This window comes from Macrobrachium nipponense, chromosome 24 (assembly GCF_015104395.2).
Source record: "Macrobrachium nipponense isolate FS-2020 chromosome 24, ASM1510439v2, whole genome shotgun sequence".
Lineage (NCBI taxonomy): Eukaryota > Metazoa > Arthropoda > Malacostraca > Decapoda > Palaemonidae > Macrobrachium > Macrobrachium nipponense.
The window spans coordinates 31,359,804-31,377,703 of NC_061091.1; the positions used below are offsets into that span (position 1 = coordinate 31,359,804).

The 17,900-nt window shown below is 35.0% G+C and overlaps 1 protein-coding gene across 1 annotated transcript in view; it reads left to right on the forward strand.

Annotated features, from left to right (window-relative positions):
• LOC135205549 (cullin-3-like) overlaps positions 1-17,900 on the forward strand; it is a 130,587-nt gene that overhangs the window by 63,202 nt on the left and 49,485 nt on the right. The window contains 2 exon segments of the mRNA XM_064236310.1: positions 2,568-2,753; positions 3,033-3,236. Of these exon segments, the coding sequence (XP_064092380.1) occupies positions 2,568-2,753; positions 3,033-3,236 (390 nt within the window).

Here is a 17,900-nt window from a genome sequence, read left to right on the forward strand (position 1 = left end):
GTGTTGGTGTTGTGTTGTTAAGCAACACCACAGTAGTGGCATTTATGACTAAACAAGAGGGTTTCATTTCCCTCATGTTGCTGTTGACATTAACATGCAGGTGCTTGAGGGAATTGTTGTGCACTTGATAGCTTTATCAGCCAAACATATTTCAAGATAAAATGTACTAGCAAGCAACTCAGTCTCTGGAGTTGAGTGAGGGCCAGGGTAATGCTTTCTCAAGGAGTGATTGTTTGTCTTAGTACAGTTTCTCCTCAGCCGAGGGTTAACTATTAATGGGAAACCTCTCTGCCTGGCCATCATAGAGATCTAAGGTCTCTGGGTGGCATTGAAGTCTCGTTTAGGGTTCTTGTCTCATGCACCACACATGCCCCTGCAAGAATCCTCAGAGAGAGATATATCTCAGTAGGCTCATTATCATCTTTCTGTTTACTCCCCAGTGTAACAGGTCTGTAGGTCTGCTCCATCACACCTTACCCATGGGCCAGTGCAATGACTCAGAATGACTTTCAGACAAACCGTTTTTGTCTTCTCTCTACATCTTTCTAATTTGCAAGGTGTTCAACAAACATTGTTCACACTGAATTGAAAATAAATGACAGAAGACTTCGGCTGTTGCCTGACCTGCCAACTTTGTTTTTGGTTTTATTCTGGTCTATTCCCAGGGCAAGATCACTTTTCAAACTGCTAGCCATTGGAGAAGTTCCTTTGCTACAAAGTTCCCACTAAAGTGGGGGCAACCCTTGGCTATACTGCCACACCCACTACAGGTTAAGAGGAGCACCGACCAGAGGCAGCACCCACCTGTTGTAGCTCTCTTATCATGTAAGGAAACAAAAAGCAATCTTTCATTGCTAGCAACTTTTCTATTTCAAAGGCATTACCTTTCTGAATGTTTTGGAGTAGAGTTTGTCATGTATCCCAACTACTTTCAATGTGTAATCATCAGCTATGTAATTATGTGTATGGTAAGTTACTTATATTAAAATTACATTATTATGATATACAGTTTTACATATAGTACTTACCAGGTAATTATGGAATTGGAGCCTGAGGACTAAGTAATTATATAATCGGAGCCCTCCCTCCTCCTCTCGTATGGACATCAGGGCACAAATGAAGCTCTCTGCTAAGTTGTTCCTTTCAGTCCCCAAAAGTAGGTGGGGCCTGTTGCCTACACAAAACAATAGAAGTACTGCTGCGAATTTTGAATTTTTAGGCTGCTGTGGTTGAAAACCTAATGGCTATGTAATTAATTAGTAATTATATATAAAACTATTTTATCTTAATAATGTCATAATTTAATCTCTTAAGTTATGTGAACTTGTATTAGAAGAAAATTTATAACTTTTTTTTTTTGTAAATAATGTAAAAATTAGTTGCAACCTGGAATACATGAAAAAAGCTGCAGCTTAAAATATTTCTCATAATGACATTGAACTTCAAACCCTCACAGTTTCATTAAATTTTTTTATAGTCATCTGAGATAGAAAGTTTTACTTCCTTAGATTTTGCTTTTTGAGAAAACATCAAAAGAAACAAATTAATTATTCTTGTTATATGTTGTTATCAAATTATCAAGAGTAAGCAAGATTTTAATATTTAAACCTCATATTGACAAATGGTCACAAAGGTATTGTGATGAAATAGCTAATAGTTTAGGTAATAATTTTTCTTCGGTTGCCCTATATTAGATCAGTGTTATCTGTCTTACTGTTTCCATGCAAGGAAAACATTGTTGATATGTAGGTAGGGTCGGTATTAAAATGACCGAAATCCCAACTAAAAAGTATTCAGTCATACAATATTATGTTATAATTTGTTCAGAGAATAAAGCAGAACAATAATAAAAATATAATGTTTATTTAGACATTTAACTGCCCAGAAATGTTAATAACTAGTTTTAATTATTTATTAACTAGTTTTTAATAATTTCTAGATCAACCATTGGAAGGCTATAAAAGAGGTAGATAAAATTATTTATAAACCTCTTTGAAAAGTTTCTGTTGAGCAGCAGCACTTCAAAGTGTGTTTATTCTGTTGGTAAACTGTGTGAATATTAATTTTCAACAATTTATTGAAAAAAAAACTTTGGTATTAAACCAATACTTCTTGTATATGTAAGCCTAGTAAACAAGTTTAATTTTCTGGTTGTAGTTGATATTCATTCTTTGTTGCTATTGTTTAATAAAATCAGTGAGTTATCTGGAATTTAGTAGGGCTGAGAAGTGCATTACGTACCTGATTCATAGAACTCTAGTAAGGTAGTAGTTTGAAAATAAGACCTGGTATTTAGAGATTTCATAAAAGATCTGGTATTTAGAGATTTCATAAAAGATCTGGTATTTAGAGATTTCATAAAAGATCTGGTATTTAGAGATTTCATAAAAGATTATAAATGATTCAGCCTTTGGCTGTGTGACCCATGTATATTCAGTCAAGAGAGATGGATCACTGGTTGATCTTTTTAGGTATGTGACTGAGTTTTTGTAGTTTGTAGAAAGTTTGAAATATTAGGCTGATGTTACTAACCAGAAATTTGATTGTTGCTTTGATTTTTTCAAAAGGTTCGAGCAGATGTTTTAGCTTCCCTACAAAATAACTTCCTTCTGACCTTGAATTATGCATGGAATGACCATCAGACATCAATGGTCATGATCAGAGACATTCTTATGTATATGGACCGCGTTTATGTACAACAGAACAACGTTGATAATGTCTACAACTTAGGGCTAATAATTTTTAGAGATCAAGTAAGTGTGGTTGAACTTTTTTTTTAGTTTACTGAATATTAGTAATGTTCAAGTAAGATAAATGAAGTTTTGTGTACTAAGATATTACCAATATGAATGGTTCAAAAGTTGATAATGTAAATGGTGCTATAAGTGAGATATTTGTAATTGTAAACAATATATTGATAGGGAATGCTAAAATTTACAAGTAAAAGAGAAAAGTTTTCTTGATTAGTTTGCTTCTCTGTATAATACTTGCTTTAGTTTAATGGATGTTAATTTTATGCTTTGCACTTCCAGGTAGTAAGATATGGTTGTATACGAGACCATTTAAGAGAAACACTACTAGACATGGTGATGAGAGAACGGAGAGGTGAAGTAGTAGACAGGTTAGCTATAAAAAATGCTGCCCAAATGTTAATAGTCTTAGGTATCGAGTCACGTGCTGTCTATGAAGAAGATTTTGAGAGGCCTTTCCTTGCTCAATCAGCAGAATTTTATCGGGTATGTAACTAATCAGATCTTGTATATGCAGTGTCTTATTTTAAGCATTTGTATTGTGCATGCTTCACTAGTAAGAGGACCCATATTATAATTGTTTTGATCTCCTATTAAGAAAGAGATATACTAGATCCTCCTGAAGTGATATCGAGAAAGGGAAGTAGATCTCCCTAAAGTGACATAGTGTTCCAGGGGAAAGAGTAGTGGTTCAGTTAAGTTTGCCGTCTCCTGAAACCATTGCATTATGATTACATATTGTTATTCATTACTATAAGGTTGTGATCATTATAGTCACATAGTAATTCAAGAATGATTCTTTTTATTATTATAACACTAACACTAAATTCTTGCATTTTTGTTATAGTTTATAACACTAAAATTAAATCCTTGCATTTTGTGTTATGGTACTTACTTAAGAAATTGTAATGATTAAAAAAAAAAAAAAAACATGGAGAGTGTGAGATATAAAGGCCCTAGGAGTTTGGGAGTGCCAGCTCTTGCAATAGGCACTGACAAAGTCGGACAAGTCAAGTACAGGTGGCCCGCGGTTAACGGCGCAATCACTCAACGGCGAATCGGTTTTACGGCGGTCGTCAAAAATAATCATTAAAAAAATAAGGCATTTTAAAGGTATCTTTACTGCACAAATTTCAGTTAACAGCGCCGCTAGCGCCGTTGTCTAACGAGTTCATACATATGTAGAAATGCCGTTCAGACCACAAAGGTTATGCAAATTATATTAACAAATTTTATGGAGAGTTATTATGTAGGTATTAGGGTAAAATATATGCCTCTGACGCTGTTCTATGCTGAAAATATCGAGTTACATAAGTGCAAATTTAGCTATGGATGTGTCGATTCATAAATGTTCATGCTTTTGTTTAAAATGTGTATGAAAATGTATGACGTGAAAGGCATTTTTATTTCTGTACAGAAATATGATAAAAAGGCAGCTTTTGAAACTGCCCTTCACGTTATCAAATACGATGTTTTTTCATGTTCTTTCTTGTAAGCCGCCGCCTGCCGCTCTTCCGAAAATATCGATTTAAAAAAAGTGCAAATTAGCAATCGATGTGTCGATTTTATAAATGTTTATGCTTTTATGTTTAAAATGTGTATGCAAATGTATTACGAATAGGGTATTTTTATTTGTGCAGAAATATGATAAAAAGGCAGCTTTTGAAATTCCCCTTCAAGTTATCGACTACGATGTTTTTTTCAAGTTCGTCTTGTATGCCGCCGTCTGCCGCTCTTCCGAAAATATCGATTTAAAAAAAGTGCAAATTAGCGATCGATGTGTCGCTTTTATAAATGTTTATGCTTTTATGTTTAAAATGTGTATGAAAATGTATTAGGGCTAGTGCCTTGTATGATAAGGCGCCCTATGAGGTAATGTTAGACTAGCGATAATCTATACGCTAAGTCGGTTGGTATTGCACTTCCATCTTCAATGGAGTGTCTGGGGTTTTGTAGATCACTTACGAAGTCGGTATTATCTTTACGACGATGTGTTAAACTCATGGTTCGGTGAGGTTCTTGTAGAAAACACAAGGTATAAAAATAGTATATTCTTCTGAAGTTTTACATGATGAAGATCAGGTATGATCGTACAAGTCTTCTATGACGATAGCTTGATCGCTTCTGCCAATGATGATGGCTAATCCTATTCCTCTACATGATAAAGCTTAGGTAAAGAGGTACAGGTCTTCTAATGACGATAGCTAACTCTGTTTTGCCTGTCTACCATCTCTGTTACAAGTTATGAAGGAACAGACAGTAGTTCGAACATATGAACATACTATCAGATGACATAGTTTCATACGAACACACAATCGAATGAGACACGCTACAGATCACGTAGGCCGTTTGAATAATAGGTCGGGGTAGTTGTCTCAAGCAGGGAGCTTGGACTAATGTTTATAAACAATTGAATGACCACAGATGACGGCATGTCAACTTAGCCTACATACTTATTGTATACGTCATCTTTAGCGTCTCTAGTCTGATCACATTCCTGCAAGCAATCTTTTATATATATGGACTAACATTCCATATTTTTATTATGTAAACACTTACATTAGCTCGGTCAGCTACCAAAACCAACTACTGAATATTACTCAAACTTGACTTGCACTTGACTTATAGGAGTGTGATACAGACACTATGCGAATATATATATATATAAGAAAAGAAAAATTCATGGTGTACATGAATTGATTCAAGTAATAAAATATAAAACAATGATATTGGTAAATAATAGTGATCACATGATATATATAATGATACAGTTTTTCACTTCATCTCATTAAGATACATATGCTACAGAAAATACTAATGTACTCTGACAATTGCATAGAATGAAGATGAACATGATAAAAATCATATTTTAACTGATAAAATATTTCATATATGAATTGATAAAATTATTAATGTTTATGCTGATTGAATCGTTGATTTTTATGCTAAATGTTATATATCTGATTAGTAATTCATATACTAACTCATAAATAACTGCAGATATTGGTAAGAAAAAAGGTAACGGATTGATTATAGGCTACCTGATTTGTTTATACATATGTATATGGATTCATATAATTATGATTAATATATGTGCACTTTAAATAGGATTCCTATTGCGTACACGCAAAAGATATATTTCGATTCCGTTATTTTGATGATCATTTATATATAGATTCCTAGTGCGTACACGCAAAAAATATATTTCGATTCTGTGTTATTTATGATCAATTATATATAGGATACATGATACTTTTATATATATAGGATACATGACCGAGGTTATACTACTTCACTTTTAACTAGCTTTCGAACAACTTTTCGTCCATTACACAGTTCCAGACAACCACCTTTAGCCAATTGAAACGGGCCTTTTTCAATGGTTAAAACAAGGGGAAAATTTGCCTGGGCCGGGTCCAACGTTCTATTTTTGTGCTCATACTTATTCTCTGCATCCTAAGCTACACGATTACGTTCGCGATGAATAGATCATCCCAGCACGAGTCCTTCGCAGCAAAGTAGAGTTGAATATCCTTCGGGTCGTAATTGTCGGAAGTATGTCCCTTTTTGTAGTCGATTCCGACAGCCGCTGGAGCGTTCCGCATTAAAACGAGATTAACGACGAGATACGGTGTCGGTCGAAGAAGTCCATGAAATTCCTTTCACATTGTAGGCGGTTGTTACTTGACTGTAGTCGTCCGCTGCGACGAACGATTTTTTGAAGTTGCGATGTGAACTCTCGTACTGCAGGATACTGTAACCAGGTTCCATTAATCAGCCTGCAAGTGAAATTTTATACTTGTCACAAGGGCAAAGTAAATTCAGACGACATCCAAATACAGGGGATGGGAGAGAGCCATTTAGACCCAGACTTAACCACATGAATTCGCTGATATTTCGGAATTCAAAAGAGTCCGCTGTACAAACTTTTTTATCCATGGCATTAACAATGAGTGAACCTATCCAGGTCTATGATGACTTGTAAAAATATCCATAATTATAAAAAATAAATAGATATCATTACGAATCTCAAAGAAAATTCGATATTACTGGTAGTAAGTTACTAGACAAAGAAGTGGAAAACGGAGCTAATTGTAAGATTGCCAGGCAACATAAGAGTCAAAGAGAAGATTAATCATGATTCTATGTGCCCTACAAAAGTTTCATATTCAATTTTCTCGTGCGCATCTTCTGAGGTTAACTATTAAAACATTATTAATAGGTAGGAGATGCAACGAAAAACCCACTATGTAACTAATTTCTATATAAACTTTAGGTTTTTCAAGAAAATTGTGAACATTTTTCCCACAGGAATCGTTTTACTTGAATTGTAATAGGCTAATGTTGCAAGTAAATATTTCATATATACATATCTTGATACTTCTAAATGCTATGAGGTTCAGAAAAAAAAAAAAAAAAATTAATTCATTTTGTTGTTATAGAAATTCTATTTGCTTATATTGTTCATTAATTTTTAAAATGATTACAAGTCCTTAACTAATTGCATTACACACACGGATAAGAATATGTTTATGTGGCCTGTCCATGTGACCTATGAACCACATGTGAAGTTCATGACTAAGCATTCCTTTCTCCAGTCAATCTGCTTTTGCAAGCAGAGACGACACACAGATGAAGCCTGTGTAAGCAGATTATTGAGGTTAAAAGGAACAAATGCTGATAACGGCGAATGATGACGTCGTCACTGGCAGGAGATTGCTCTCAGCCAGCTAAGAGTTGTAGCGTACTTGCTAGAATACATGACGACTTTAGGATAAATTTTTTTGTTGTTTTTAATACTCGACATGAGAAGAAGTCTGAAAAAAAAAACAACAGTACCAAAATTGAACAATATTAGTTTCATGTTGGCATTATGTTAAATAAATATTCCTTATTCAAACTATATGAAAAGGCTTCCATACAAATTCTATATATATTATTAGCCCTGTATAAGATTCATATAGGATTATTCCATAGATAACATTTTCACTTCTAGACTTCCTGACTTTAAAATCTCTTTTATTTTATTTTATTTATTTTATTTATTATTATTTATTTATTTATTTATTTATTTAATTTTTTTTTTTTTCATTGACTACGAATATAAATCACCGGGACAGACAATATGTCAGTAGGTTTTGATATGTGATTGAACTTTTAGCTTATTTGTCATTACTAAAGCGTTAAGTTAGAGTTCAAATCTTTACGCATATATATTTGGATATTTAATGGTTACGTTTTGCTTATTGATATTATCGTGATTCCTTTTTTATTATAATTTGTAACCCTTCCGACTTCTTACGGAGTGTATTATATTGACTCCACTTGTATCCATATTTATTTTATTTTTTATATTTATTTATTTATATATTTTTTTTCTTTATATATATTTGATAAATTAATGGTTGGCTTGAATATGTGGAAAAGTGTTCTAGCGACGTACCGTATAAGGCTACTTGCGGCATCAATTCTATAGATACAAGATATATATGATAAAGGTATAAAACCGCGAGAAACCGCTATAATCACGGTCGATCCAATATCAAGAGTTGTAACTCGTAAGACATTGACACTTCCTATTTAATTATCCGTTATTCTACCAAACCGATTGACTCTGGGTGATAAAATATATTATTGGTTTTTTCTAATGGAAAGGAATTCACACAACGTGTTAAGGAGATTATGATTGATTTACACCACCCGAGTCACAGATTATTGTGTGTTGAATTCCATATTTACTGATTTAGCACTCATAAATATTCGTAACGCACTCAATTGCGGTGTTTGTTTTTAGTGCTATTAATTCTATATAACGTGTCAAGGAACTATTAACACTAAGAAGTGTTTATTCCCTCTGTCAGACTCGTAATTCTGTTAATAATTCTACGTATATTCTTTCAAGGATTGATTGGCACAGGATAGGCTCCTAAACTGACAGGTGTCTTAGTGTATCCCTTGTTTTCATGACACGTGTTACAATTAGTTATGTGCTTTTTATATCAGTAAGCATTGTAGGCCAGTAAAATAGTGATTTGGCTTTCTGTGACATAGGAGGGAACCCTGGATGACGGAATGCAAACCAGTTTATGACGATTGGTATGAAAGAGATTATTATTACTACCTGGTCGTTAGTCATCTGCTGTGTTCTTCGGGTTTTCCTCGTCACAGACCTACATATAATATTACATTTGATTACATTATTCTGATACACATACTTTAAATGTACTTTTGCTTTAGGGTTTCTGCTCAAAAGTGTTTATTGTTTTTGCTTAGCCACTGACCCTGTTTCCGTTTCGAAGTGTTTATTGTTTGGTGTTTATTGCTGCTGCTGACTCTGTTTCCGTTCGAAGTGTTTATTGTTTGGGTTATGTCTGTTGACTCTTGCTTTGTTCAGTTTGTAACAGTTCTGCCCTCCAACCCAGATATTCAATGCTCGCGATCTCTTGGTTAAGGAATTTTCTTGTTTAGATACGGTTTTAACAATAGGTACGGATGTTTCTATATCTTTTAGTCTAATTAATGGTTCTTTGCTGTATGGTGCGGGATTGCGGGATAATGCGTCAGCTATGATAATTGCTTTCCCAGGTAGATATCTTATCTTGGCTCCAAAGACCTGAATGATCATTTGTCACCGAGTTTCCTTTTGGACTGTGATTAAAACATTTGAAAAAAACTAGGTAAAGGACTCATGTTCAGTAAGGACTTTATCAGCTTAGCCATAGATTATGAACTTAAAATGTACTAGTGTTAAAGATACCTAGCCCTTCCTTGCCTATTACTGCATATTTACTTTCAGAGGGCTTTAGTTTACGTGAATAAAAAGCTATAGGGAAGAACTGTTTATCATATTACTGAAGTAGTATCCCTCTTACCCCTTGTCTGAGGCGTCTGTTGCAATAAAAAAAAAATTCCTTATTTAAATCAGGGATTTTTTAAGTTAGGTAAGCTGGCATTATTCCGCTTTTAAGATATCGAACGCCTGTTGATGCTTTTCAGACCATAATAAATCTACGCTCTTCTTCGTAAGATCTGTTAAAGGAGCTGTCATGATTGAAGAGTTACATATTTACATACGATTGTAATACCCACTACAGCGCAAAAGTGCTGATCCCCCTTTTACGTTAATAATTAAGTAACCGGAAAGTTATGAATAGCCGACACCTTACCATGGACTACTTGAAGACCTTGACCAGACACATAAAACCTAGATAAACATGTTCTGGTTTTTTTAAAAACTCACATTTAGATATTTTACTCTGAGATTATTTGTCTTTGTCTCTGTAGCACTAGCTACTTTATGTGAATGTACTTCTAAGGTATTAGAAAAGATTACAAGATCATCCATATAGGCATGTAGGGTATCCCCTAAAAGTCTCCAAACACTATATTGTAATTGGGGCGCAACGTAAGCCAGAGGCATACGTAAAAATTGATAATGTCCCCTGAGTGTGCTGAAAAAAAAAAAACGGTGTATGAGGTACAATCACTTAGGTAATGGTATCAGGTAAAAGCCTTTAAGTAAGTCCAAGTTGGTGAAAAAAATTTATTCTAACCTAACAGAGATAAGATGTCTCGGTACATCGCACTGGCAAACTATCGGAAGTCGTTTCCTTGTTTAAGCGACAGAAAATCTACGCAGATACGCCAAGTCCGATCTTTTATGGCATGACATTTGAGGGAAAAATTATATGGGCTTATTTGATTTCCTAATGACTCCTATTACTAACATTTTTCAACTACGTCATTTATCTCTATTTTGAAATTTCATTGAAAGTCTACACGAAAGGTACGTATATAGCTTAATGTTGTGTTCCTTAACCAGTATTTTGTGTTAAAATTATATCCGTTTTTTTACCCCACAGAGATCACTCGCTAGTGGAGAAACTTCCTGGTATTCAGGTAAAAGATAAAAAAAAAATTTCTGCTGAATCACCTCTGCTTGGATGACTTTACGGATATTACTTTAGATAGATTATCAGAGAGATTCATCCCACGACTGGTTGGGCGTGATTAAAAGTTAGCAACAATAAAAAATGCGATATTTATAACTTCCGTATCCACGATATGTATACTTTTAGGGCTTTGTTCGCGGAAATCGTTATATTTCAGAGTGTCGGGAAGGATTAAAATTTCATTTCCCCAGCAAAGTCTTTTTACACGCACTAAGACATTCGGTGGGTGCATGCTTCTCGAGATTTTGCGTGCAAAGTGCGACTGCGGTTGTGGGAGAATTCTGTTGGGTCATTTGAACAATGTTACGATTTATGAGACAAATGTATAGTTCCTTTATATAAGTTATTATTTGATTAACTGTCTCATTTTGTTCAAACGGATTTTAATATGTTTGAAGGTTTATAGGATTTTCCTTTGATAAACACGCCTTATTTTGCAGGATGTAAGATAATATTTTGTATACCCCTAGATGGATCTTACAATTACACTACATACAGATCAACGTTTTTTATAACTATAGAGGTATCTGTAAACGCTCGCTTATCCGGACTTCTCATTAGGGAAGTTCGAACAACAGACGGTGAGTCCGTAAATACAAGATATTACGTGTATTAAAGAATAAAACAAGATATTCTAATTTTTACGGCGCGTACAGTTGGGCTTAAATCCACCAGTATTTATTATAACTTAATGTATTAAAATTAAAACGAAAAACCTGCTCTGATTACTTATACGGTCGTGTGTTTCATAGGAAAAATCCTTTTTAATTCAAAAAGATATTGGTATGAACCAACATCGCTTTTCCCCACTCTGCTAGAGTCGCTTATTGTGTGGAATTTGCTTCGCGTGACTAGGTGACACAGTCACCGAGTTTGCTTGTTTGATTCTGAACGGCTACTGGTTTCTATTTCTTTTTTGTAATAATTAGGATCCTTCTCTTTATTACCATCGGCAACATATTGTGTGTTTTTTAGCATTACGTTGCTGGTTACGTATAAAGCAATGAATGACTAACTATTAGGAACTGAGCGATTACTAATAAGACAAGTTATCTCTACTGCATACAATATTAACTGTTTGTACTTCATTCTTGCTAAAATTTGAAATAGTGAGGGATCCTGGTCAGCGCATTTAGCCTGATGAAAGTTTTTTACGGACATGTTATTCCTTGCAATCCAGCCATATTTTTAAAGTTTGAGTTGAGTCATTGAGGTTCGATATTTTATATAACTCAAAAACTCAAGGCTAAAACACTGCGATCGGGACTTTGCAAAGGAGCATTTATTGTCATGACCCGAAATAGTGTTACCTCTAATTTATATAGATTTGTACGGGTGTTCCACTTGTTTTTTGTGTGTTTTCTAATCACTACGGTGCTTAACGACCCTATCCATGCATCTGTATAAATACAGACGTCCACTGCGTAAACGCATATTCACTGTTTAATGTGATTTGTTACATAAGGGATTAATAATCACCCAAAATGATAAAATTAACATAGTATATGATTATGATATTTCAGTAGAACTTCTGGAAACAAGAACCTCAAATGGATAAAAAACCTCGTAGTAGCGAAAATCTCAATGATGTAGATAATTTCTGTAAAAAAGTAAGATTAAGAATGTCTCGTAACTTCAGCCACAGGAATAACGAAATTCGACCTGTAAAGGAAACACTCAAAGTTACTCCAAATGAATAAAAAATTGTACTTAGCTTGCTTTTGTGGGAAGTCACGGTGTTCCGATAACGACACACGGCCTTGCCTCCTTCTCTATTTAGCGGATGACCTGGTTTGGCTTCAGTTTCCCCGTGCGCGTTGTTTCGATGATTCGAGCCCTTGAAAATCCGATGCTGCAAGACGCGTTCGGTTTTGTTTTCTTGCAGTGCCGGAAACGCTCACTAACGATGTTTTCTTGAATGATTCTAATGAGAGACGAAGCTTGCGTTGTCGTAGGAAAAAGACACGTCGGTTTTGTTTCTTGAAGTTATTCACTAAACAATGATACTAAGTTGCTTGACGAATCTTGTTGTTTTCTGAAGTCGCTCACTAATGATGATACTAGGTTGCTTGAAGAATCTGCTGCTTTCGTCGTCGTTGACTTCATGATTTATTATTCTGTTTTTTTTCTTCGTAGGACGTTGTAGAGTTCTTCTGGTCCGCTGCCACCAAATATTAGGGCTAGTGCCTTGTATGATAAGGCGGCCCTATGAGGTAATGTTAGACTAGCGATAATCTATACGCTAAGTCGGTTGGTATTGCACTTCCATCTTCAATGGAGTGTCTGGGGTTTTGTAGATCACTTACGAAGTCGGTATTATCTTTACGACGATGTGTTAAACTCATGGTTCGGTGAGGTTCTTGTAGAAAACACAAGGTATAAAAGTAGTATTATTCTTCTGAAGTTTTACATGATGAAGATCAGGTATGATCGTACAAGTCTTCTATGACGATAGCTTGATCGCTTCTGCCAATGATGATGGCTAATCCTATTCCTCTACATGTAAGCTTAGGTAAAGAGGTACAGGTCTTCTAATGACGATAGCTAACTCTGTTCTGCCTGTCTACCATCTCTGTTACAAGTTATGAAGGAACAGACAGTAGTTCGAACATATGAACATACTATCAGATGACATAGTTTCATACGAACACACAATCGAATGAGACACGCTACAGATCACGTAGGCCGTTTGAATATAAGTCGGGTTAGTTGTCTCAAGCAGGGAGCTTGGAACAATGTTTATAAAACAATTGAATGACCACAGATGACGGCATGTCAACTTAGCCTACATACTTATTGTATACGTCATCTTTAGCGTCTCTAGTCTGATCACATTCCTGCAAGTAATCTTTTATTATATCTGGACTAACATTCCATATTTTTATTATGTAAAACACTTACAAATGTATTAACGAATAGGGTATTTTTATTTCTGTGCAGAAATATGATAAAAAGGCAGCTTTTGAAACTCCCCTTCGAGTTATCGACTACGATGTTTTTTTCAAGTTCGTTCTTGTATGCCGCCGTCTGCTGCTCTTCCGAAAATATTGAGTTAAAAAAAAAGAGTGCAAATTTAGCGATCAATGTGTCGATTTTTCAAATGTTTATGCTTTTATTTTTAAAATGTGTATGAAAATGTATTGCGTAAAGGTATTTTCATTTTTGTACAGAAATAAGATACAAATTAAGGCAGCCTTTGTAACTACGCTCCACGTTGTCAGGGGATGGTTTTTCATGTTCGTTCTTGTCCGCCAGTTCCGAAAAAATGCATTGTGTTATTTTATTAATTTTGCATCTTTTCCATAAATCCTTTAAAAAGTTATACATTATTTCACTGTATCCAAGAATATTGTATGTATTCTCATATTGTATTTTAAAATACTACGGCAAACCTAAGCCCGTATTCCGCAGAGCGGCCAATGTTGTGGTTTGAAATCAGCTGATGAATACGAGATTGTTTCACCATAACGCAATTCTGAGCGAATGCTCTTGCTTCTAGTTAGCATAAACGAATAACTATATACTTGACTTATATGAGACAAAGTTATTTTTCCATATACAGCGTGTTTTTAGGTGGAAATATTTATTGAATATTTTTTTCGTTAACAGATTACGTTGGCGGCATGTTTATTGCGTAAAAAATTACGTGATTCCGTTCGCAATACGTAATCCTTTATATCATCGTAATACGAACTTTACGTTATTTATTCTTATATCGGCGTTGAAAACCAACAGTAAATGTGTTCTTTCAAGCACAGTAGTTTTGATTAAAATGATTTTACCAATTTTATCTACAGTTGTGTGTGATGGCAGACGTTTACTGCAGTTTTATCCTTGTTGCCGATGTACGATAATAGTCATTAGCAGCATGAACAGTTTTCTCAGCTTCAGTTATAACTAGTTTAAATACGGTATATTTCCCGAGTTGATCTTTAATCTATATTATCCTCTGATCTAATAGCAAATAAATAAGTTATTACAGCTTAAGATACTCTCCAGTTCTATTCTACATACCGCCATTTATAACAAATACGGTAATGTTGCACTGTAGTACGATGATCGAAATACAAGCCAAACAGATGTTATCCAGTTCGGTTGTACTTAGAAAAAAAAAATAAAAAGTCGTTTCTCGTTCGGTTGTTCATGGCTGTACACGTTCACGCAACGAGTATAACGTTAAAACCATTCTTTCATCATTCTCTTTTGCTGTTATTGAACTTATGTAACTAGAAGATGGATAAAGTTAGGCCATTGTAATTTGATCTCTCATAAAATCAGACTATCGTAAGACTAATGATCGTAACCTGAACACTACAGCTACCTGTACACTGTATAAACTTTATTATATCTTTACATACTCTAGACACCCACATGTACTGTACAGTAAATTCTATAGTACTATATTGCATAAATATAATTTTACTTATTGCGCCGTTGTGGGATTACGGCGCCTTTGACTTGTCTAGAGTTTCGAAAGAAGGTGTGCGGCAGCCGTAGGCTTTAAAATCGCTCATCGTCGAAAATCGCTTGGCGTCGGTGGCCAGGAACGGAACCCCTGCCGCTAACCGAGGGCCGCCTGTAGTATTATGATGCAAAGAATTTTAATTTCTTCAAGCACTTTTTATCCTGTTTTAAAACTGTATTAGTGACCAGAAGGCAAATGTGTAGTTCTAGTTTGTCACAATTTCATTTCCTTGGCATCTTTTCAAGAGGTTATACAGAGTTTGCCATATTGCTGGTAGAAATTTACTTCTGCACTGCAGGTATTACCAAAGGTTTGCAACACCCTTTTGGCCCCCACTTTTTATCCTTTTACTTTATCTCCATTCCTCTTCCTTTCTTCCATCTTGCAGTTCAACCATTCCAACTTCCTCTTTTTACTGTCTTCAGTGCTGAATGGCTGAAAGTGCCCCAGTACAAATTTTCATAAATCAGACTACTTAAAAATATTCACTGACTTAGGTTATTTTACTATCCAATTTATAATTAACCAGAAAAATTGTGCATTTGCTTTATTTGAGTCTTTGGTAGGGGAATTCTCAGTGCCTGGTGAATATTTTCCTAGTCTAACTCATACAGTATGTTACAACCATGCAATCTCCCCACCTGTTTACATTCCTCTTCCAGCATACTCCAGCTTAAGACCATAAAAAGAACACAACTTGACTTACCACCCACAAACGACAGCCTAACACAGAGACCTCTTTAATCTAAGCAGTCACCTGCCTATTCATCTCTTGTTTTGTTTACATTTTTACCCTCCCACACTCTCCATCTTGCAGTCTACGACATCAATTCCTATAACATCACAGCATAAATGGTTTCACTTCAGAACATAAAGAATGTTTTGTTATAAAACATCTTATAAAGTGAAATGTGTTTCTTATACACTTCGTAAATGAGTAACACCCACATTTCACTAGGGGTGGGCAAATGAAACCACTTTTTAGACATTTCACTTGAAATGACCGAATTCCATGGTCATTTGGGCTGCTAAACATGAATCTATCAAGTTATTTGACCTCAAATGAGTTCTTGAACTGGTTCAGTGAGGTTTTTCAAAATGACCTCCGAAAATGGCTAAAATCATCATTTATATAGCCAGAGATTTAAAACTTATTCAAATTATGGCATGTAAGATGCATTTCTATGTTTTTAAGGTTTCCGAGTTGAAAAATATATGAATTGGGACAATTAAACAAAAACTTCTGTTAGAAAATGGCAAAACTTGAATATTTTTATCTTTTTTCTATTCATTTCTTTGGTAAGGACAAAATAAATCTTCATTTTCATTTTATTTTTAGTTTATTGAAGATACATTTTAGCCCATAGGCTAAAGTACAATAAAATTACGATTAAAAAGAAAGCTTATAATACTGAAGATATGTAATAAGTATCAAAGTTATAAAAACTGTAAAATTTAAGCCCGAATCACCACCCCCTGTTATATGTTACCTTACTAAGATAACAAGTTTAAGCTGTTTGTTGTCATTGGACCACCATGTTGTTTACACTTCTCCAAAACTGCAAACTTTTTTTTATGGCTTACTGACGCTTTCTTCTTCTGAGGTGGTGATTTCTTTGCAGAATTTACTGTTTCAAGGAAGTCTCCTTCTAGCTTTCGTACTGCTTTAACTTCTTCAGAACAACGTGCCAATTTCTGTCTAGTTTTTCTATCTTCTGGAGACTTTGATTCAAAGCTAGAATCTACCAGAAGGCCAGAATTTACAAGAAGGTTCTTCCTTGAATGTGTTTGTATAGAGGTACTTTCACCGCTTGCTTTAATTTGATGGTGAAGTTTAGAAAATTTTGACCCACAGTGTTGGTCAGTGGTGCATATGCCATCTTGTCACTAGTTTCACGCTCTGGTCTTGTAAAGTATTCTTTATATATATAGATTTTTGTCATTATACAAGCACTGGGGAAACTAAGGCCATTCAGCACTGAAACGGAAATTGACATTAAAAGGTTTTAAAGGTGTTACAGGAGGAAAACCTCGCAGTTCCACTATGAAACAGTTGTTAGAGAGGGTGATAAAATTAGTTGCAGCTAGGGGCCGAAGAGGTGCTGCTAAGAACCTTAAGTAATGCCTACATTGCACAGAATGAGGTACACTGACGGCACTAACCCCCCTATTGGATTGTAAAGTATTCAGTCTTAGCCATTTGGTTTCTCACTGCATCGACAACTTCCTCTATCACAGCAGCTTCTAGTTTTTCTTTATCAGTCTTTGGATGGGCATTCCTTTCTGACATTAATTTCTCTTCTGCCAGCTTGTTATCAAGGAAGCTTTTCGCTCCTCCTCATGTTCTGTCCACATTCTTTCTAGTGCCTTTCTGATCAATCCCAAGTAATTCCATCATTGGGAATATAATCATATCACCCATCACAGAGTAGATTTCAGTCATTTTGAATGAAGGTGGATACTACAAGTACCAGCTTGTTGCTGTTGATATCCACAACAGCATTAAAGAAGGCTTGAATAGATTCATGGCAGGTCAAATATTCTTGGGCCAGTTTTGGTCAGCTTAATCCCCTCCCAAAAAATCTGGTTTTTTTTTTTTTTGCAACAAAACCTTTGAAACCATCACATTGATGGCCATTGTCTGCCATCCAAGACTTGAAGTCATCATACAGTGAAACAGAATGTTGGGCATGACTGTGTCAGCACCTTAGCTATGGCAATGAGCCAGGGGAT